This window comes from Mytilus edulis, chromosome 1, assembly GCF_963676685.1.
Source record: "Mytilus edulis chromosome 1, xbMytEdul2.2, whole genome shotgun sequence".
Taxonomy (NCBI): domain Eukaryota; kingdom Metazoa; phylum Mollusca; class Bivalvia; order Mytilida; family Mytilidae; genus Mytilus; species Mytilus edulis.
Window position 1 is genome coordinate 121,844,892 of NC_092344.1, and position 23,842 is coordinate 121,868,733.

The 23,842-nt window shown below is 32.0% G+C and overlaps 2 protein-coding genes across 2 annotated transcripts in view; one reads left to right on the forward strand and one right to left on the reverse strand.

The window, feature by feature from the left end:
• Nucleotides 1-23,842, forward strand: part of LOC139504587 (unhealthy ribosome biogenesis protein 2 homolog) — a 48,912-nt gene that overhangs the window by 19,557 nt on the left and 5,513 nt on the right. The window contains exons 17-25 of the mRNA XM_071294656.1: nt 3,800-3,928; nt 6,714-6,797; nt 7,535-7,634; nt 7,983-8,195; nt 8,767-8,874; nt 10,071-10,184; nt 11,243-11,491; nt 12,128-12,397; nt 13,747-13,869. Of these exons, the coding sequence (XP_071150757.1) occupies nt 3,800-3,928; nt 6,714-6,797; nt 7,535-7,634; nt 7,983-8,195; nt 8,767-8,874; nt 10,071-10,184; nt 11,243-11,491; nt 12,128-12,397; nt 13,747-13,869 (1,390 nt within the window). The remainder of the gene's footprint in view (nt 1-3,799; nt 3,929-6,713; nt 6,798-7,534; nt 7,635-7,982; nt 8,196-8,766; nt 8,875-10,070; nt 10,185-11,242; nt 11,492-12,127; nt 12,398-13,746; nt 13,870-23,842) is intronic.
• On the reverse strand, nt 16,929-23,459 carry LOC139504615 (uncharacterized). Its single transcript, XM_071294667.1, has 2 exons — nt 23,317-23,459; nt 16,929-19,220 (listed from the first exon to the last, which is right to left on the reverse strand). Exon 2 carries the CDS (start codon nt 19,215-19,217, stop codon nt 17,535-17,537), a length of 1,683 nt encoding a protein of 560 aa, XP_071150768.1. The 5' UTR covers nt 19,218-19,220; nt 23,317-23,459; the 3' UTR covers nt 16,929-17,534.

The window sequence follows — 23,842 nt, forward strand, 5'->3', positions numbered from 1 at the left end:
GAGTAAGTACATTGTCTTAGTAGATAGTTTTATCATCGACACTGTGTGTGACAAGATTGACTCGGATGAGTAAGTACATTGTCTTAGTAGATAGTTTTATCATCGACACTGTGTGTGACAAGATTGACTCGGATGAGTAAGTACATTGTCTTAGTAGATATTTTTATCATCAACACTGTGTGTGACAAGATTGACTCGGATGAGTAAGTACATTGTCTTAGTAGATAGTTTTATCATCGACACTGTGTGTGACAAGATTGACTCAGATGAGTAAGTCCTTTGTCTTAGTAGATAGTTTTATCATCGACACTGTGTGACAAGATTGACTCGGATGAGTAAGTACATTGTCTTAGTAGATAGTTTTATCATCGACACTGTGTGTGACAAGATTGACTCAGATGAGTAAGTCCTTTGTCTTAGAAGATAGTTTTATCATCGACACTGTGTGACAAGATTGACTCGGATGAGTAAGTACATTGTCTTAGTAGATAGTTTTATCATCGACACTGCGTGTGACAAGATTGACTCGGATGAGTAAGTACATTGTCTTAGTAGATAGTTTTATCATCGACACTGTGTGTGACAAGATTGACTCGGATGAGTAAGTCGTTTGTCTTAGTAGATAGTTTTATCATCGACACTGTGTGTGACAAGATTGACTCAGATGAGTAAGTACATTGTCTTAGTAGATAGTTTTATCATCGACACTGCGTGTGACAAGATTGACTCGGATGAGTAAGTACATAGTCTTAGTAGATAGTTTTATCATCAACACTGTGTGTGACAAGATTGACTCGGATGAGTAAGTCGTTTGTCTTAGTAGATAGTTTTATCATCGACACTGTGTGTGACAAGATTGACTCAGATGAGTAAGTCCTTTGTCTTAGTAGATAGTTTTATCATCGACACTGTGTGTGACAAGATTGACTCGGATGAGTAAGTCGTTTGTCTTAGTAGATAGTTTTATCATTGACACTGTGTGTGACAAGATTGACTCAGATGAGTTAGTACATTGTCTTAGTAGATAGTTTTATCATCGACACTGTGTGTGACAAGATTGACTCGGATGAGTAAGTACATTGTCTTAGTAGATAGTTTTATCATTGACACTGTGTGTGACAAGATTGACTCAGATGAGTAAGTCGTTTGTCTTAGTAGATAGTTTTATCATCGACACTGTGTGTGACAAGATTGACTCGGATGAGTAAGTCCTTTGTCTTAGTAGATAGTTTTATCATTGACACTGTGTGTGACAAGATTGACTCAGATGAGTAAGTCCTTTGTCTTAGTAGATAGTTTTATCATCAACACTGTGTGTGACAAGATTGACTCAGATGAGTAAGTCGTTTGTCTTGTGACAAGATTGACTCGGATGAGTAAGTCGTTTGTCTTGTGACAATATTGACTCGGATGAGTAAGTCCTTTGTCTTGTGACAGAATGTTGTTACATAGTATTATTTTATCGTCATTCCTAGAGTGGGGCTTATATTGCGATCACCTTGTCTGTATGTCTGTCTGTCAGTCCATGACCGTCTCTCACTTTTTGTTATTGTTGAGAACATTAAAAGGAGTATCGGTTAAAATAAAATGATAGAAGCACTTTTCACAAATATTTATGATATATCAGAAATATCAAATAAAAACAGGGGTCACAGGCCTTATTTTCTAGATAAATAGAAATATACAAATTGTCCTATCAAATTCAATTCAATTATCTGCCCTTGATTTTGAATGCATTAAACAACATTAAATTAAAGTTTCTCAAATTGTCTTTTCTAATTGAATGCATTTAACACATTAAATTTAAGTTTTGCAAATTGTCCTATATAATTTGATAAAATTATCAGCCCTTCATTACAAATGAACTTTAAAACAACATTTAATATAAGTTCTAGATATATCTGTTGTATATTGAAGAAACTTAATAAAATAATTTTAAACCAAAGCAGAATTTTTGCAACATGCTCAGCAGCTGGGATGCTTAGAAAAAAGCACCAAATCTACTTAAAATAGCTTTTTGAATATGAAAGAAACACTCAAGTTGTTCACTGGCAAGAAAACTGATCAAAAAGTCTCAGTTTTTGTCGAGCCTGCAACTTTTGTTGCAGAAAGCTCGACATAGGGATAGTGATCCGGCGGCGGCGGCTACGGCGGTGGCGTTAGCTCACTTCTTAAAAGCTTTATATTTTAGAAGGTGGAAGACCTGGATGCTTCATACTTTGTATATAGATGCTTCATGTTACGAAGTTTCCGTCAGTCACATGTCCAATATCCTTGACCTCATTTTCATGGTTCAGTGACCACTTGAAAAAAAAGTTCAAATTTTTTGTAATGTTGAATTCTCTCTTATTCAATCTAATTAAAAACCGATTTCTCATCGCTCCTGTTTCTGATATGTCGCGTGGGAGATCTAACGAAACCCGCTTTGAGGTCACATGTGAGTGACCTCGTAGGTGTGTCTTTTTCGACCAATGAAATTGAGTCTTCCACGATCCTGGAAGTTTAACGTAAGGCAAAGGGATGTAACTCATTTTATTTACGACGAAATGTCAGTCATAATAATTCATAAACTTTTTTGATTGGCTTATTAATAGGTCGTCAACTCATTTGCATATCTTTATAAATTCATGACTTTTAGTTCACTCACATGTGACCTCAAAGCCGGTTTTGTTAGATCTCCCACGAGACATATCAGAAACAGGAGCGATGAGAGATCGGTTTTTAATTAGATTGTCTCTTATTATAAGTAATAGGATAACTATATTTGATATGTGCGTACCTTGCAAGGTCCTCGTGTCTGTCAGACAGTTTTCACTTGACCTCGACCTCATTTCATTGATCAGTGAGCAAGGTTAAGTTTTGGTGGTCAAGTCCATATCTCAGATACTATAAGCAATAGGGCTAGTATATTCAGTGTATGGAAGGACTGTAAGGTGTACATGTCCAACTGGCAGGTGTCATCTGACCTTGACTTCATTTTCATGGTTCAGGGGTTATAGTTAAATTTTTGTGTTTTGGTCTGTTTTTCTTATACCATATGCAACAGGTCTACTATATTTGTTGTATGGAATGATTGTTAAGTGTACATGTCCAGCGGGCAGATGTCATGTGACCTTGACCTCATTTTTATGGTTCAGTGGTCAAAGTTAAGTTTTTGAGTTTTGGTCTTTTTATCTAATGCTATATGCCATAGGTCAACTATATTTGGTGTATGGAAATATTTTATGATCTTTATGTCAGTCGAGCAGGTTTTATTTAACTGTGACCTCATTTTCACGGTTCATTGCACAGTGTTAAGTTTTTGTGTTTTGGTCTATTTTTCTTAAACTATAAGTAATGTGTCAGCTATATATGTTGTATAGAAGCATTGTTAGCTGTACCTGTCTGCCTGGCATGGTTCATCTGACCTGGACCTCTTTTTCAAGGTTCATTGGTCTTTGTTTAGTTATCTTGGTTAATGTTAAGTTTATGTGACAGTTGTAATAAAGCTTAGCTTTATACTTAGGACTATCAACATAATATCAATGATTAGTATAGAAGGCGAGACATTTCAGCGTGTGCACTCTTGTTATTTGTTGAAATAAGTAATTTCTGTAATATTATTGTAGGAAAATTCAGAGGTAATTGACAATTATCTGATTAATTATGTTAAGGTTTATCCCATGGATTACAAGAGATAAATAAAAAGAAACTAAATTATTTCAGGAAACTCTTTGTTTATTTTTCTTTTTTTTAATTCACACAGTTTGATTTATTTCTGTTCTATAATTGTACATATATATATTATATAATTTTTCAGACACCTAACATTCAGCAGCATAACAAAACATTTTCTTGGATGCAATGCTATAAAGGAGCACAGAGGTCTTATAACAGCTTTGATTTCTGATGTCTGGAGCAAGATGGACAATTATATCAAGCTTAAATTGTACGTGTTTGTTTATCAGCTGATTTGATTCATAGTTTGTAGGGTTTATTGTAGACTTTTAGAAGCTACATTATAATGTTACTCTTTATTACGTTTATAAAAAAAATTTAATTGGTTATTACATGTATCAAAAAACACTTTGATGAAAAATATTAATATAGCTAGTAAAAATCTTTGCTTTAATGTATGTCATTTTATGTTCAAATATAAACCTAATGTGTCACTGAAATACACCTTATCGCTATTCCTGGCTGACCCAACAATATTTCCAGCTTTAACTATTGATGTCATATAACATCACTTTTCCATTGTGGCTTCAGATATTTTGTATTATTGGTAATTTGTACATTTTTCCTTTGATGTGTACTTGCTGATAATGTCAGTATCAGTGGACTGGCTGTGATATAAAAAATATTGGGTTAGTACGCAAATGACATGCGCGAATGCAACGCGTAAGGATCTATTTCCCCCTTTCATTCACAAAATTGTGCATGATTTTTTTCTCAAAAAAACGCACGAGATTTTTGGCGAACGAAACACTTCACATTGTTTGAAACTTTCACAAAGTCAGTTTAGCCTTTTTGAACGATTGTTGTGAAAATGTGAACAAAAAATGCATGAAAAACCAGATAGATTTTAAAAAAAAATGCGTTATATGAAGTACAACTAACATATATCTGAGTTTTTATTCATACAATACCAATGCATAGGCTGGTGCTGTTCCAAGTATTTTTCTTTTTCTGTTTCTTGAGAAGTATTTGTTTTACCTGTTCAGTCACTATAAAGTGTTACAATTCATATTTAAGCGCAACACATAAATAGTTACCAAAAAGGTACAGCTATCGCATGAGATAAGCTAGAAAAAAATGAAATTTAAGTCTTTTCGACATTTTTGTGGGACCATCATATACAATTTTAAAAGATGTGGTTTCATTGTCAATATGACAGATATTCATAGAACAAAGAATAAAAAAGTGAACCGTGATATTCATATGCGGATCTAGGATAAATTTTAAAAAGGGGGATATAACCGAGGGCCCCAAACTATAAAAGTCTGCTTTGACCAGAATTGTAGCCTTTATAAGGGGTGACTGTTACCTGGGTCGCCTACCCCTTAATTCACTTCTGAAATTAAAGGTAACCACAGAGCCTTTAAACTCCCAAGTTTCATATTTTTGGTCCGTGTTGAAAATAAATGAGCATGACTTTGAAAAAGCAAGAATTATAAGCTAAAAGTTTAGTGACATCTATTAAAATGTTTGAAATAATTATGAAGTCGACAGGAAATGAGCTTGTTCAGATCTCCTCACAGTGCTTTCTTAAAATTATTTGAAATCAATGTGATCGTGTTCATGATGAACCCTGAGCAAATAATGACAAAATAAATGCAATTTTATCCACTAAACTAAGTAAAATATAATTATAACTTGTTATTGAACTCAAAATGATGATCTATGAAAAATCTGCCGATTCATATCGCATCCTTCTTATTTCTGACTATCACTATGCTACCATTATATTTGCCATAGTTAGTGTCCAAATGTCCAAAGCAGAATATTAATGAAACGCATGCAATAATTCCTTTTCAATACTTTATGCAAGAGAACACCATGTTTACTGCACTGTGACAAAATTTCAAATGACGTAATGCAGCCTGTGACGTCAAGTGTGATTCGCCGTGTTTCGACGCCAAAAAGAAGTTAGTTTGTTATTTTCTCTATTATTGTAGCGATTTTTTTTTTTTAAATTACCGATAAACAGAATAAAGGACTTTCTGTGTTTGATACTGACTTTATCACAGAAAATATCAGAAAATAAAGTCAGTATCATAAACAAAAAGTCCTTTATTCTATATTTATGACTTCAAAATTTTATGGGAACCTGTGTGATGTCCAGTAATGGCAGACAAATAGCAATAAGGTGTATTACAATGTACCAGAGAGTGATACACTGCTCTACAAGTACATGAAAAGAAAATTCACTTCTGGGAAAGTTTCTACTACAAACAAAACATGAACATAAGTTTAGCAAAAGAAAACATAGATGTCATCATGACAACTTTGTTATTGGGTTTCTGTCTTATTGACTTACACTCCACATCTCCCTTTTTCACATGCTATATACTGAAGAAGATTATAACTTTTGTTCCTTCCTTTTTTTATGCCCCACCTACGATAGTAGAGGGGCATTATGTTTTCTGGTCTGTGCGTCCGTTCGTTCGTCCGTTCGTTCATCCGTCTGTTTGTTCGTCCGTCTGTCCCGCTTCAGGTTAAAGTTTTTGGTCAAGGTAGTTTTTGATGAAGCTGAAGTCCAATCAACTTGAAACTTAGTACATATGTTCCTTATGATATGATCTTTCTAATTTTAAAGACAAATTAAACTTTTGACCCCAATTTCACGGCCCACTGAACATAGAAAATGAAGGTGCGAGTTTCAGGTTAAAGTTTTTGGTCAAGGTAGTTTTTGATGAAGTTGAAGTCCAATCAACTTGAAACTTAGTACTAATGTTCCCTATGATATGATCTTTCTAATTTTAATGCCTAATTATATTTTTAACCCATTTTCACGGTCCATTGAACATGGAAAATGATAGTGCGAGTGGGGCATCCGTGTACTTTGGACACATTCTTGTTTAAATTTTTTTTAGACCCATATAAACTGTTAAAATTCCTGTGACATCAGTTCAAAATTTGGTTTTTCAAAATTGGTTGAATGCTATGAAATTATTTTTAACTGCAATAGTAACGACCCTTGAAAAAAACCAAGTCACATTAATATTTTGTAGTAAAAAGAAGACTTCTTCAGCTGAATCATTAAAAGACCTATTTCCAGTACTTGGAGACAAGGCATGGCTTCAGAAAAACAAAAGGTATGTTGATAGGGAGATTCTTCATAAAGAACAATTCAATTAAACCTATTAAATACTACAAATATTAATGATAGTGCAAGCACATGGTTTCAATATCTTTTAAATTACAAAACAGAACAAAAAGTTTACCTTTTATTGTGACCTACAAGCATCATGCACTATATCAGAAATAATCTCAGGTTGTTTTTTATGCCCCACCTACGATAGTAGAGGGGCATTATGTTCGTCTGTTTGTTCGTCCGTTCGTTCGTTCGTCCGTTCGTTCATTTGTCCGTCTGTCCCGCTTCAGGTTAAAGTTTTTGGTCGAGGTAGTTTTTGATGAAGTTGAAGTCCAATCGACTTGATATGATCTTTTATATTTTAATGCCAAATTAGAGGGTTTACCCCAATTTCACGGTCCACTGAACATAGAAAATGATAGTGCGAGTGGGGCATTCGTGTACTGGGGACACATTCTTGTTGTGTACTAATAAAATGCATCCAATGACTGTTTGAGTTTGTCTACATGTGATATAAATAGGCAATGATTTGTGTGCTCATAAAAATACTATAACACAACCACATTTTATACCCTTACAAAGTTAGTAAATATTTAGATTGATTATGCAGTAACCATTTTACATTTTAATACTACAGGAAAACACACTTTTTATTGTCAACTAAATGATCAAAACTGGAGTATATTGTACAAGAGATATGTTTTGTGATTCCTGTGATGTATATATTATTCATTCCAGTTTTATAGAGAAGATAGATTTGAATGTTGCAGTCAAGAAAGCATTGACTGGTACTACCCTTAACCTGGATTTTATTGACACATTTTCAGGACATCTTCATGTATGTATAAGGAAACTTTATATTTTAATTTATGCCCCACATATAATGCCCAACTCAGACATTTTTGGAAAAAAATATTGGTTTCTAATTGTGGAGAAAACTTGGGCATATCTTAAATTTTTCATATATGGTAATAAAAGAATTAAAAATCTGCATGTTCAGTAAATTGGAATTCACTTTAAAAAGTAAATTTTATATTTAACTTGTTTTAACAGTAATGTGTGAATAATAACAGTAGTTTATTTTTTACATATGAATCATAAATTCATAGATATAATGAAAATAAACTTTGATTTGGTATCTTCCAGTTGATACCTCTTTATATTTATTAATTGATTTATGTTTCAGATATTGTCTTCTTTACCCCTCCCTTTCCTAGAGCCACTGGATCAAGCCAGGTTGTTTGTCGGATTGATGGTTGTATGTTACCATGGAAACAATGAACTGAAAAAGAAGTGCTTACCACTACTTACATGCCTTGTGGAATCTTCATCCAGTATATTAAAGATAGTGGAATTAAACATCTTACTGAGTGCTGTATTTGGTTTATATGTTCATCAGGTAAATTGAACATTACAAGTAGTTCATTTGCTGTTTGTAATTAAAATTGATAAGAAAAAATGTAAACTAAAAAAATATGACATTTTGAGGAAAAAACAAAAAGGTCCTTAATCAAATGGCAAAATCAAAAGCTCAAACACATCAAACGAATGGATAACAACTGTCATAATCCTGACTTGGTACAGACAGTTTCTTATGTAGAAAATGGTGGATTTATAGCTAGCTAAACCTCTCTCTTGTATGACAGTCACTTAGAATTCCATTATATTGACAACAAGGTGTGAACAAAATAAATAGACATAATATGTAAAAATGTCAAAAATAAGGGTACAGCAGTCAATATTGTGTCATTATCTTAATCATTACAAAACAAACAAAGAGACACTCAAAGGGAAATCAGGTTCAACATGATCATTTATTACTTTCTTATATTTCATATTTAAAGTTTTTAGAACTATTATCACTTTGTTGTACGTGTGATTACAAAAATATTTGAGTTAAAAAGGTTAATGATAATATTTTAAATGTTATTGTAAAGGGCTTTTTTGATAAAATCTGATTATTTTTACAGAACTGTCAAAGTCTAGCAGAGAATATTGAATTCTTCATAACAACATTTTTCAAGTCAGTTTGTAAAGAAGGGATTCTATTAGAGAGACTTGAAGACTTTGTTATACAGGTTTGTTGTGGATTTTGTGAATAAAGGGTAGATTGGGGAAATAATTTAGGGATAAGAAATAAAAAGAAAATATATAAAAATAGGAGAAACAAGATACTTAAAAAAAATATCAAAATGGAGACATGAATCTTTGATTTGAATTAAGGGAGTCTCTTTTATCAGCCATTTATTTTTAACTATTTGATGACAATGGGTTCATTAGCAATATCAACTGTAAGAAGAAGGTTAATTATTTTCTTACTTTCAATAGTATATATTACATTAAAAGATATTTCTTTGAGCCATATGTTTAAAAAAAAAATGTGAAGTTGATTGAGAAAGACACCCACTTACAAAAAAATTTAGTCACATTAACATTAAGAGAATACATGTAGAAGAGAGCTGACTACACAATTATTAGTATGAATAGGTGATAAGTAATACTTCAAAGACTTCCTCATTTTCTGGGTTCGTATGGATAGTAAATTGTAACAAACCCCTGTGTTTGATCGTTTTTCAAAGTCATGTTCGTAAAACAAGTTTGTGAGTGTTGTAGGGAAATGTGGTCAATTTATTTCATCTCATTTCATTCATATATGCCTCTATATATTCTTTTAATTAAAAAAAATAGATGTCAATTTTGATGTCTTTGTTTATTTTGATCTTTCAAAGTCACCATTTTGTAAAATTTATTACACTTGTCCCTCGGAGTTACTTAATACAACGGAAGTAATTCATTCCGAAATAGTAAACCAGTCTATCACATGATCCAAAGTCAAGTATAAGCGGTACATTTGAAAAAATTATGAAAAAAATATAGCAACGCGATTGCTTTGGATAGCGCTGTGGTCAGTGCAATAAAACAGTGGAAAATTGTGATAACGCTGAAAAGTGCAGCACTAAAACGTCCTTGGGAACACTGCAAAGGGATAATCAATCTCATAAGTTGATGATAAATTGGCAATGTCATTGCGAAAAAACCCAACTAAAGACAAACAACTTTATACAAAAAAACAACATAGAAAACTTAAGACTGACCAACACGAACCCCACCAAAAACCATATTTGACATTGTACACAAAGCATTTAGTAATCAATCAATCTACCAATTATCAGATTAAAATAAATAAATATATCAGTTTATTTTGAAATAGACGCTGTAAGTATAAAACTATAGTGTTACATCACTAAATATAAATAACTAAACCATGTTGTAGATGAGAAGTGATATCGCAAACTTAGAAAAAGAACTGAAGAAAAGTCTATCAGTGGAAAGATCACAAGAAGCCAGATTGCAGTTGGTCAGTTTATTGGTTCAGCAATTCAATATGGTAAGTAATGATGGTCAGTTTAGTGGAATGCAAGATAACTTGACATTAAGGGAGTTCGCTTCTCAGTTTTGAAATAGTAAGCTTTTCAAAACACTTGTTTATATTGATAGGGGATTAAAAAAGGAATCAAAAGAACAAACAAAATATATAGGTCAATGTGCTTGTTTCCGAGATATTAGCCATTGAAATTTTGGCGGGAAAATGTTCTCCCTTGACTTTTCATAGCTTTATCATTGACAAGTTTAAGTTTTCAAAAACTTTTAAAAAATAATTAAAATTTTATAAGACTTTTACAAATGGCTTAAAATTATACATGTTAATGATCTATTAAAAGAAAAATGGGGATCAATAGGCAAATTTTTAAAGGCATTCAAATGGATAAAACCAGAGGTTTCCAAAAATCTGTCAAAATTCCAAAACATGACAAGCGAACTTCTTTAAGATACACAAAAAATTCAACTTGAAATGATGTGGAAGAAATGTATATCTTCTTTATCAGAGGTTTGAATGAACAAAGACTTTTTGTCTATCTTCTAATAGGCAGGTTACTTAAAATTATCCTGTAGCTGGCACATGGGTTAATATATATGTACTAATATATATCTGTAATTCTTATTGCTTATTGCTTATTTTTCTTCCTTCCAAACATCACATTCAAATAACAATCTTGTAAAAATTGTATAGTTTTCCAAGTTATTGTTTATAGAACCTATGTTACAGTTACCTGATCCTTTACTGATACAGTGCAACCTGTCTAATCCAACACACTAAGGGGTCAGAGAATACTAAGCACATAAAACTAAACTAAAAAATGGCTATTAGTAAAAGTAAAAATAAATTTCTTGCTGTTTTCCAAATTTTCAGAAGTTCATAAAAAGTTGGCTATTGTATGGTAAAAAATACTAGTTTAGAGTTCATAGTCTTTTAAAATTTTACCAAAAATTTCTAGAATTCTTTCCGTGTCTCAATTTTCTTTAACCTAACACAGTATCTTTTATATGTTTTATTTAGTTATTTTTGTGTCTTTTTTTAAAACTATTTTTTCTGATTTTTTTAAGGTAATACAAAGACCGTATGTCAGAGAGGATATTTTATCCCTGAGTAAGAAATATGTGATGGCTTTATCAGAACCAGTCTTTGATTTGTTGTGTGCAGTAAGGAAAACATCAGACAAGAATCCAGCTATTCCACCTGTTACCCACATGTTTTCAGCTCTTGCTCAGCAGAGTGAAAAGCAAGACAAAAAGCTGCAGAAAAATTCAGAATTTTTAGTACAGTGGTCCATAGACCAGTTACACTGCAACCAGGTAGTTAGAATTCATGTTTACACTTATGAGAAAATAGTGCTCAATTCCCTTATCTGTCAATAAACAAACAAAATTTGGTCTATATATTTCTAAAGAAGTCTCATCTTTTTAGGTCACCTGTCCTTCAATAATTTTTACCATTTTTATTTTTGTGTTTTGCCCTATTTGATAGAAACTATGTTAGATAAATAGACACTTTAAATCACAAAAATACCAGCAAGGGAAGATCAACTAACAAGTCAAATTTTGCAGGTATAATTAGTAGACTGTGAGGGTCACTCTTCATAAGAGTGGTTGTTCTTAAATTAGGATTTTACTTGCGCCTACTTTTGTGTTTTGAGCAATAACCAAAACAAGATAGAGAGAACTTTAAAGAATAAATGATCAGCAACACAGAGATTTTTGTCATGAATTCTATTTTGTCTGTTGGAATGTGCACATAGTCAGCCACACAGGCTCTTTATAGCCTCTAGTAATTTTCCTATGGCTGAAGTAAATATAATTTAACACACCATTTTTATGCTAAGAAATGGTATGTGTATTTTGTTTATAGTCAAATATTTTTTTAGCAGTTTATACTGCTACAATGTTGTAACAAATGGTTATTTAAATTATTTATTGTAAATATATTTTCAGACCAGCCCTAAATTGAATACTGCAGTCAGATTTTTAAAGGAATCATGCAAACTTAAAGATACTGTTGTATTATCCCTTGACGTAAAGACAACAATGTTGGACAGAGCATTTATCTTACTGCAGCAATATCTACACAACAAAGTAAAGAATGGCCTTGATATTAGTACACATGACCTTTGTGAAGAGTTATTGTCCCTGGTATCGTCAGTTATTGTTTCATGTGACATACAAGATTTTAAGGAACTGCTCTGTAATTTAGAGCAGTCACTGGTAAGAAATATTATCATGCTAACTAAATGAGTGTAAATATAAACAAAAAGATGTGGTATAAGTGCCAATAAACCACTTTCGAGTTTGTCCGTCACTGGAAAAAACTCTTGAATTATGAGCGCCTTTATGAGGTCATTAACCAGATAGAGGTGATCGCCTGTATCCCTGCACTATTAACATCCATCAAGTCTTAGTGATCGTCATAGTGCAGGATAAACTAGAAGTAATATTTGTTCTGTAGGTACCTAATCACAATGACCTGATGAAAGCAGTGCTGAATATCAATTATAAGAATTTTATTTGCCGAAAAATTCGTGCAATATAGCATTATCATTTTTTCCACCAATCACTCTTCGTAGGTACGGAAGTGACAATGCACCTAAATGCACAAATGATGTTCACTAAAACCAAAGTATTGACGGATTGCAACGAACTATAAAGTTGTCTACTAGACAACTATCCATCCAAGTAACGACGTATAAAAAGCAATTAAAGGTCAAAGTATGGCCTTCAACACAGGGCCTTTGCTCACATCAAACAGCAAGCTATAAAGGGCCAAAAAATAAGCGGTATTTTACAATTCAAACAGGAAAACCAACGTTCTAATCTATACAAAAAAAAAACCAAGAAACACCTATGAACCACATTAACAAACGACAACCATGGAACAACAGGCTCCCTTTTTTGAACAATTTTTTTTTAACTTTAAGAGTAAAGAATTGAGATGAAGTGATAACATCTGTCTCTCTTAAGATCGTCCTGAACATGCATGAAATATTTGCAACTGGACATTAAGCAACCAATAATACATGTTTCCAAATCATTATGAAAAATTTATATATTTATCAAGGATATCCGAATTCAAAACTGTGAATATAGATTTTGCTGGTAAAAGGCAAAACAATTTTTTTAAAGAAATGTCTTATAAAGGATTTTAACAAAACAGCCAAGAATCAATTAATCAAATCTAAAGATCAGCTTTTCTTATTATATATAGCCGACTTTTTAAATTAAAAAAAAAAAAAGTTATTGACATATAAAAAAAAAATGTAAAAAATTACCTTTAGTTCAACAAGGAAGTGACCCCTGAAGTACCCATCATAGTGCATGGATCAGAAAACACATAAACCCTTCAACTAATTGCTGGTGTCAAAATTTATGAAAATAAACAACCTGTAAATATTTGTTTTGTATGCATCTGTCCATTTGCCTCACATAAAATGTACCAGAGAGGCCCTTGCTGACATGTCCGTTTAATTACAGAACATTGATATTACGGAGGCACATCAGGTAACAGTTTGTATATGTCATATGACTTGTTATCCTATACTATGATTTATTCATTACAGAACATAGATATAACAGTAACAGAGGCAGACCAGGTTACAGTATGCATGTATATATGGTACCATCTGTTATCCTGTAGTATGTCAGAGGAACAAAGCACATGTTTTATGCAGTCTATTCATAATGTGAGTATTTTATACATTTTTATACTACCGCAAACATTTTGCGGTCGTATATTGGTATAACGTTGGCATTGTCGTCGCCCGAAGACCCATTGGTTTTTCGCACTATAACTTTAGTTTAAGTTTATAGAAATCTATGAAATTCACAACACAAGGTTTATGACCACAAAAGCAAGGATTGGAATTGATTTTGGGAGTTTTGGTCCCTACAGTTTAGGAATTAGGGGCCAAAAAGGGGCCCAAATAAGCATTTTTCTTGGTTTTCGCACAATAACTTAAGTATAAGTAAATAGAAATCTATGAAATTTAAACACAAGGTTTATGACCACAAAAGCAAGGATATTGATTGATTTTGGGAGTTTTGGTCCCTACAGTCTAGGAATTAGGGGCCAAAAAGGGGCCCAAATAAGCATTTTTTTTGGTTTTCGCACCATAACTTTAGTATAAGTAAATAGAAATCTATGAAATTTAAACACAAGGTTTATGACAATAAAAGGAAGCTTGGGATTGATTTTGGGAGTTTTGGAATAAGGGGCCCAAAGGGTCCAAAATTAAACTTATTTTGATTTCATCAAAAATAGAATAATTGGGATTCTTTGATATGCCGAATCTAACTGTGTATGTAGATTCTTAATTTTTGGTCCCGTTCTCAAATTGGTCTATATTAAGGTCCAAAGGGTCCAAATTAAACTTAGTTTGATTTTAACTAAAATTTAATTCTTGGGGTTCTTTGATATGCTGAATCTAAACATGTACTAAGATTTTTGATTATGGGCCCAGTTTTCAAGTTGGTCCAAATCGGGGTCCAAAATTAAACTTAGTTTGATTTCCACAAAAATTGAATTCTTGGGGTTCTTTGATATGCTGAATCTAAACATGTACTTAGATTTTTGATATTTGGGCTTTGTTATCAAATTGGTCCACAGGTCTAAAGGGTTCAAAATTGAACTTTATTTGATTTCATCAAAAATTGAATTCTTGGGGTTCTTTGATATGCTGAATCTAAACATGTATTTAAATTTTTGCTTATGGAGCCAGTTTTCAAGTTGGTCCAAATCAGGGTCCAAAATTAAACTTTGTTTGATTTCATCAAAAATTGAATATATGGGGTTCTTTGATATACATGTATGTTGAATCTAACCATGTATTTAGATTTTTGATATTTGGGCCTGGTTATCAAATTGGTCCACAGGGCTTTAAGGGTTCAAAATTGAACTTTATTAGATTTAATCAAAAATTGAATTCTTTGGGTTCTTTGATATGCTGAATCTTATAACCATGTATCTAGATTTTGAATATTGGACCATAATAGGTAAATGTCCAATTTAAAATTTTTAAGTTTTTAAGTTTACGTTCTTAGACCACATTTATTCTGTGTCAGAAACCTATGTTGTGTCAACTATTTAGTCACAATCCAAATTCAGAGCTGTATCAAGCTTGAATGTTGTGTCCATACTTGCCCCAACTGTTCAGGGTTCGAACTCTGTGGTCGTATAAAGCTGCGCCCTGCGGAGCATCTGGTTATGCTTTGTTTTATTAGATGAAGGTTTTCTCCTTCATTCTGCTTATAAACCAATGGTTGACAGCAGTATAGAAGTATGGGCACCTGAATTCCACCTGCCTGGTAGTACCCATGCTTAATAAAGGATCAGGTTGGTCTGGTTGTTTGGCCTCTGGGATGCATATATGTTCCATTATATAGATAATGTCCTTTTACGAAATGATAGATTGGTGACCATGTCGGAAACAGCCAATTATTGAAAATTTCAAGCACAAGAAATTATGCAAATACCATACATTTGAAGTCTGTTTTAGCCATACTCCAGACGGTCATTTGTTTTAATTTAATTTTGCAACATAGTACATTCAACAGTTGTATATGAGAAACAACTTTATAATTTACCTGTGGGGTTAACAGGTTAATCTCAATTCCACCAATTCATAGTAATGACTGTTTTGATGCGGGGGTATTTAATAAAGGCATGTTATTTTAGTACTAACTCCCCTTGTCACTGGAAAGTTCACTAAAAATCTGTAGAACTGGAAATTTATTTTTAACGTTTAGTGTTATTTCTTTTCTCTAAAATTATTGTAATATTTAGGTACCTGTATTTTACAGTACTTGATTTGTACTAAAAGAAATTGGTACAGAAATAATACTATCAGTGATCACAATATTTCATGTTTAAAATCATAACTTTAAGTGATTTGAAATAGACAGACTTTCAAAATGCTGAAAATATACCGTTGTTACTAAAAATCTGCAGAACTAAAATTTCAAGTACAAATTAAGTACAGTTGTACTGTAAAATACAGGTACCTTAATATTACAATAATTTTAAAGTAACAAAATAGTATTGAATATTAAAAGTAGATTTCCAGTACTATAGATTTGTGGTACAGAAATAGTACTAATGCAAAAGTAGATGTGTAGTACATGTAATGTATAAAAAGTAAGGTAATATTTAAAAAAAAAAAAAAATTTTAAATACTAAGGCTTTTCTTCCTCAGGCATAGATTACCTTAGCTGTATTTGGCAAAACTTTTAGGAATTTTGGTCCTCAATGCTGTTCAACTTCGTACTTTATTTGGCCTTTTTTTTTTTTTTTTTTTTAACTTTTTTAGATTCAAGCGTCACTGATGAGTCTTTTGTAGACGAAACATGTGTCTGGCGTATATACATGTACTAAATTTAGTCCTGGTATCTATGATGAGTTTATTTATCATTGGATTCCTAAGTGTATATTTTATCATGACAATAAACTGAATTTAGCTAAATATATGCCAAAGTTATCTCAAATAAAACCTGATAACTCATTATTATGTTTGAAACAAATATACTGAGAATTTCCCAATCCGTCATCTTGACTTTATTTTTTAAAGTTAAAAAAAAACATTGACCAATTCAGAAACATACCAATAACACCATCAATATGTTCATAAAGTCTGGCTTGATAGACAATCTGTATCATCTGTTCCTGTGGAGTTAGTATGTTTAAATGTAACGACCTATAACTACATTCTGTATCTCATAATATGTCAGCAAAATATTGGATTTCAAATTTCTTATTCTATATTTAATTATAAATTATAAAATAATTCTTTAGTTTCAATTAAACATCAGTTAAACATCAGCTAACTGCAGTTACCTTACATACAATGTAGATCTCATACCAATCATGTTTACAAGGAAGTCTTGATTAACAAACAAAAGTAAGTTTACAGCTTGTGTATTACTGTTTCAAAGTTTTGTTACAACAAATCCTGTATATGAAAAGTCCTCTCGGCAGGAACGGACTATGCTGGTAATGCTAAAACACGTTTTGCAATTATAGATAAACATAAGACTAACTTATAATACATAGAACTCTCAGATTAAAACATATTTATGTTTTGAATAAGTATTATTTTTAGTAGTATTACGAAAGATATTCCAAATGGAATTAAAGTGAAGGCAAATGTAAGAAGATATATCTGAAGATTGATTAAAAGGCAAACGAGTATTCGAGTACTAAAATTGTACTCTAGTACTCAGCCTTTTGAGCAAGTACTTGAGTACTGCAGTTCTCATTGCCTGCATCCCTACAAATAACAGTATTTTCGTTTTTTTTTCCTTCAATGTTATAATTCTGTAAAATCCACTCCTTATCATGCTTATTGTATATTTTTCATCCAGAAGATAAATTGAATTTTGCCAAGTATGTGCCTTTGAAATTACAAATAAATCCCAAAGACTCATTATGTTTAAAACAAATACAATAAGGATACTCCAGTTCATCCTCTTTACTGATCAGTACTTTACTATCCTGTCCATCTCTTGATATAACTATTATTCTATTAGATTCACAGTCTACTACAATAATGTTACCATATGTATCTGTACAAAGTCCCCATGGTCCTGTTAAGTCCTGTGTATATCTCCAGATCTGTTTACCTGATTCATCATAACAGTATACTGCTTCACCATCATCATCACTATAGATTACTCTGTCATTACAATAAACAATGTACTCCAGGTCTGATTTTCTCTCAACTTGTATTGACTTCTGTGTATTTCCTTCCAAGTCTATAATACGGATTTCATTACTACTCAAACCTACAGCCAGAGAATTATTGTAGAATGATAATCCCCAGCAATCTTTGTCTAATGTGATAACTTTGGTAACTGTGTCATTCTCCATATTAAAGATCTTAATGGCTGTCTCCTGAGGATAAGTTATGGCTATAGTGTTCTGATTGATCTGTGTAGCACTCCAGGCTCCACCAGGTATAGGTAACTGTTTCTGTAGTTTACCATCAGAAGTAAATAGGTTAACTTTACCAAGCTCTTCCACTACTATAACTCTTCCATCCATCAGACAAATCATGTCACTAATATCCTTGTTTATGTGGATCTCTATCTTTGTCTCTATATTCATTGTCATGTTGTTTATGTTGGATTGTACTCTTGATTCTACTTGTGCTTTCCTCCTCACACTGGTTTCTCTATTTAAGTCTGTTTCTGTTTTATCAACTGTTACATCTCCTAGGGATTCTAATGATCTTAATTTCTTTAGTATGGTTTCTATTTCATGATTTTGCTTCAATTTGATGTCAAAAGCTTTTGTCCTGTTATCTTTTTCCAGATTTTCCACATATTGTTGATATTGGTGTACTTGTTGTTCAAGCTGGTGTATGCCTAGAAATGAATGAAGTTTTGAAGTATGTGTTTCTATTCTATGTAAATGTTCTTGTATTTTTTTTAGTTTTGTCTTTTCCTCTTTACATTCAGAAATGAAATCTCTTGCTGTTGATTTTTCCTGATCCCAGAGGTCGTTTGTTTCTTGACATAACTTTTTCTCAAGGTGATCTAAATGTTTATTTATTTTCTCCCTAATTTTGTGGAATGATTTCTTTATGCCTTCACATTGTTGTTCTCCAGTTTTGATGTTTGTTGATTTATTATTTACCACTTTATCCAAGAGATGTAAGATGGAGTTGATATCTTTCTCCACAGATTCTTTGGATTTTTGTATCTTAGTTTTCTCCACAACACCTGCCAAACTTTTTATTCCTATACAATTTGAATGGTTGGTAGAAATACATTCATCACAGCAAGGCATTAAATGACTAGGACAGTACAAGTTGAGTTGTTGACCATGGTTGTCGCATTCTGTTTTGATAGCTTGGATGGAGGGTTTATAGCTTTTGATATCAATAGTTTTATGATCACGAGATGATTTTATTCTTTTATGATGATCAGAACATGTTGAACATAATCCTTCATCACAATTGTAACACCAGATGTCAGCTTTAGTCTTTACTTTTCCTTCTTGACAAGGTCCACATGGTATAGGCTTACTGCTTGCCATGACCTACACATATATAAATAAAATGTAATTTAGTTAGACTAATTGACAAGATTGACACTGTATAGATAGTTTGGACGCCATGACCTGACAATATATAAAAAGTTAGTTAGTCAGCCTTAGGTCCGTATGGTATAGGTTTACTATACCGATATGGACTAATCGGGGCCTTTTATAGCTGACTATGCGGTATGGGCTTTGCTCATTGTTGAAGGCTGTATGGTGACCTATAGTTGTTAATGTTGTGTCATTTTGGTCTTTTGTGGATAGTTATCTCATTGGCAATCATACCACATCTTCTTTTTTATAAGCATGAATAAGTAAGTGTTTGATAGTTAAGATTGTTATACCATTATGATATTTTAAAATAAGTGAAAAAAATAACCTACTTATGGTTTGCTTGAAGTCTCTTCCAATTGACATTTCTCAAGGTTTTAGTACTTCCTAACATTCCACAAAAGAGACAAAAAAATAAGGCTTTTGTTTTATCATGTTTCAGTTTGAAGTTATAATAAATAAATCTTCGAATCAAACATTTCAGGGGAAATAACTCCAATTTGTCATAGGATTTCTGCATGTTAAATGAACCATATCTTCATCTCAATAACCCAAAAATTTTACCCCTGTCCTGTCCTATTTGAATTTGTTAGTTTCAGCTTTTACAAACAAAGGTCAAAATCTGATTTTTGTTTCAATTCTGTGTGAAAATTAAAGTATGTGTTAAATCTGTTTTAATTTGAGCAAATTGTCATTTACCATAAATAGTCTATTGTTCTATTTTGATGATTTTGACATGATGTCACAAATTTTTTCTATAATTGGACGAAATTATAGATTTGGACAAAATTAACAAAAAAATGGTGTATGCTACAATAAAAGGAAAACATAACAGACATAAATCAAACTTAAAGGGGCACTTGTTGTCAAATTCGTGCTCACTGATTTGACTCAAATTCTCATTTTCGACTTATAACATAGTAAAACTTATATTCAAATAAAAAAAAGTTCTAAAAATTAATAATTTATGATGCATATAAACTCCAAATAATGTATCAAGATTTCGTGTGTATTTTAGTCTAGACGCCATCTAAATAACCACCAAGGAGACCTTCTGAAGACTGTTGACAGTTATATAACCCATTATCGGTCGTCCCACTGTCTATATCACTCTGTTCAGCTCTTAATATTATTCCGTATCATGTCTTTGTGACGTCAAATACGTTGACCCGGCCTTAATAACTTTGACCCGGACATATCAGCGACGTCATAATGTTTGAACCGACGTTAATAACTTTGACCCGAACTTATCAAGTCATCTTTTGTGTGCTGGTGAAACAAAGAAAACACTTCTGAAACACGCAAATATAGCCCGATAAATCGATTATCAGATTATCTGCATATTGATATTGTAAAATATCAGCTGCTTGACATAATATGAAGGCTTTTTGATCTCGTTCGCTACGCTCACTCGACAAAAAGCTTCATATTATGTCTCGCAGCTGATATTATCAGATTATTACATGGCATTTTTCATATCGCATGTATTATCAGCCCTAGGTTCAATATCAGCCCAAGAGCCGCATGGCTCGAGGGCTGATATTGACCGAGGGCTGATAATACATGCGATATGAAAAATTACATGTTATGATCTTTTTATCATATGCTTCAACAATGGAGGAAAATAACAAATCATATATTGATCCTTTTACGTGGTTCCCAAATAGAAGTTCAAAGATTGAAAAGTTCACGAACGTCGGACCCAAATTCAGTACATTCGATATCAAATCTTTCTACCATATGCCTCAACAGAGGAGAAAACATTTTAAATATGGACGACTCGACAAACCCCTCAAAAAAAACCCAACAATATACATAGTGAACACTGTTTGGAAAAGTCAACCTTTTCAAAGTAACTTTCTAAATTATGTTTAAAACTTATAAAGAATGCATTAATTTAATAATTTGTTTGTTTGTTTTTTTATTTTTATTTTAATTGGTTATTATTTTACACAATATACTTTTCAGTATCTAAATAATTGTTTTGTACACTATTTCGTATTGTTTTTCACTGAAAAACGTAGCATTGAGGTGTATTTTCCGGAATTTGCCGAGTATTACCGGAATGCCATGTGATAACGTTACGGAAAGGCATGTGATAACAATCGAAGCATGTGATAAACTTTTCATATCAGCCCGCTAAGCACCAATTCGAAAAATATGGAATTTACGTTAATTTAATGCTATTATCATACAGTAAAAACCATATGTTATTTAGTCTAAGTATATGATAATTTACGATATCAACATGCAGATAACCTGATAATCGGTACATATAAACATAAATAAAGATTCAAATAAATAGCAAACTCATGCAATTAGATTTCTTTCTAGGTCTAGTTGCTTTCATATTATAGGTTAAAACAATATCAAAATAACTGTTTCTACCTGTATCAGAATCAGTTTTTGTAGATTGAATCAGTCAATCAAATTAAAAGTCTTTATTAACACCGAAGATTTTACACAGTTATCTCCCTGTAGTGTTAGGTACCACCTCAACACTGAATCTTACGACTCATCAGATTATTCAAATGGAATATTTATTACAAACAATATTTACAATATGCATAAATAAAAATAGGTGACGTAAATGATGGCTTACCCTTGTTTCACTTCAATATTGACATACTTTCCTTTTCTTAGCTGAACATGTGTAGTTGATGGGTAACCCTTCTCAATTTAAGAGGTTCAATTGAAGTTCACATGAATACAGATATACACACTAAGTGGAGAGGGATCAATATAAGTTGTTATAACTTATCCTATCCACTTTAAAGGGGCACTAGCTGTCAAATTCATGTTCACCGATTTTAATCAAATTCTCATATTTTATTTATTACATTGTAAAACATTTATCCAAACTAATAAAATTATAAAATAAACAACTAACAGGGCACAGGAATAAAAAGATGAAGCTTCGTTTCGTGTATAATTTAGTCAATACGCCATCTAATTATTTATCGAGTTGACCTCGAAAATCATCTGATGACCATATAAGCGATGTAAACATAAATAAAGATACAAATAGATCGAGCAAACTAGTGCTGTTCGATTTTTATAGGTCTATTTAATATCATATTAAAGATGAAAAATAAATATTTATCATTGTTTTCACCTATATATTTTGTGGATCCAATCAGTCAATTAAATGATTTACCTTTGTTTCACTTTCAATATTGACATTCTGTTCCTTTAAATAACTTAACACATACAATTGACTTGCAAGTGAATAATTCAAAATCAATGTTTTTTTTAGCTTATTTTGACAAAATTGAACCATACTGGCTGCTAAAAGCTAATTATTATTTCACTATTTGCATTTCTTTGTTGATTGAGCAAATAAAAATAGACATTAGATTTTATATACATCTCGTAGCTAGTGCCCCTTTAAATAAATATGTTTTAACTATAGATTTAATGAAATCAAAATGTTCACTTGCAAGTGAATAATTTATTAGTGATGTTTCATTGCTTATTTTCACAAAACTGAACTGTACTTACTGCTAAAAGCCAATTTTTATGCCCCAACTACGATAATAGAGGGGCATTATGTTTTCTGGTCTGTACGTCCGTTTGTCTGTCTGTTCGTCCGTCCGTTCGTCAAGATTCAGGTTAAAGTTTTTGGTCAAGGTAGTTTTTGATGAAGTTGAAGTCCAATCAATTTTAAACTTAGTACACATGTTCCCCATGATATGATATTTCTAATTTAAATGCCAAATAAAAATTTTGACCCCAATTTCATGGTCCACTGAACATGGAAAATGATTGTGCAAGTGGGGCATTCGTGTACTATGGACACATTCTTGTTATTTCACATTTTCACTTTCATTAATGATTGAACAAAAACAAATTCATATTTTAGATTTTTTCTATTATCTCATAGCTAGTGCCTCTTTAAAAATGAAATAATCAAGATAGATAAAAATAAATACAGGTATAGAAGGTGTCATTATTGTTTACAGCAGATAGTGCAATTTGTTGTTGAATAAAGATAAAAAAAGAAGGTGACATAATCTCTGTCAAGTTGTTGGAAATTGTAAATTACCTTTTAGAAAATTTTCAAATCATCTGTTTGTACAGCATTTAGAACCATTTAACCATTTTTCATTGCAGTTTCCTAAAATATCCTCTTACCAGGAAGTCATTTATGACGTGTTTATACTTGATTCAGGTTGTCAGAAATATTTAAATGACATTGATTAAACTTGACCTATATAATGGAAAAGTACTGATAATAGCATGGCCTTTTAAAGGATTTAAATCTTTTGTTCAGAGGAATATATTTTAAATTTTTGTTACATGAATATTTTGGTTGAAAATATCTGTCTTGATTATTGTTGTTCTTTCTTTTAGGGTGGTATAGAAATATCAATTAAAAATGATGAAATGTGTTCAAATAAATAAGTTGAAGACAACCCATGCTTCGCAAATCTTTGGGGGGGGGGAGGGGGCGCACGCCCGCCACACCTAAATCTGCCCCTGAACTCAGTTTGTTACATCAAATTGACAGATCACTGCTTGTTTTAATTTCTGATCTAAATCTTTCTAAATTTTTAAAGAAACAAAAATTT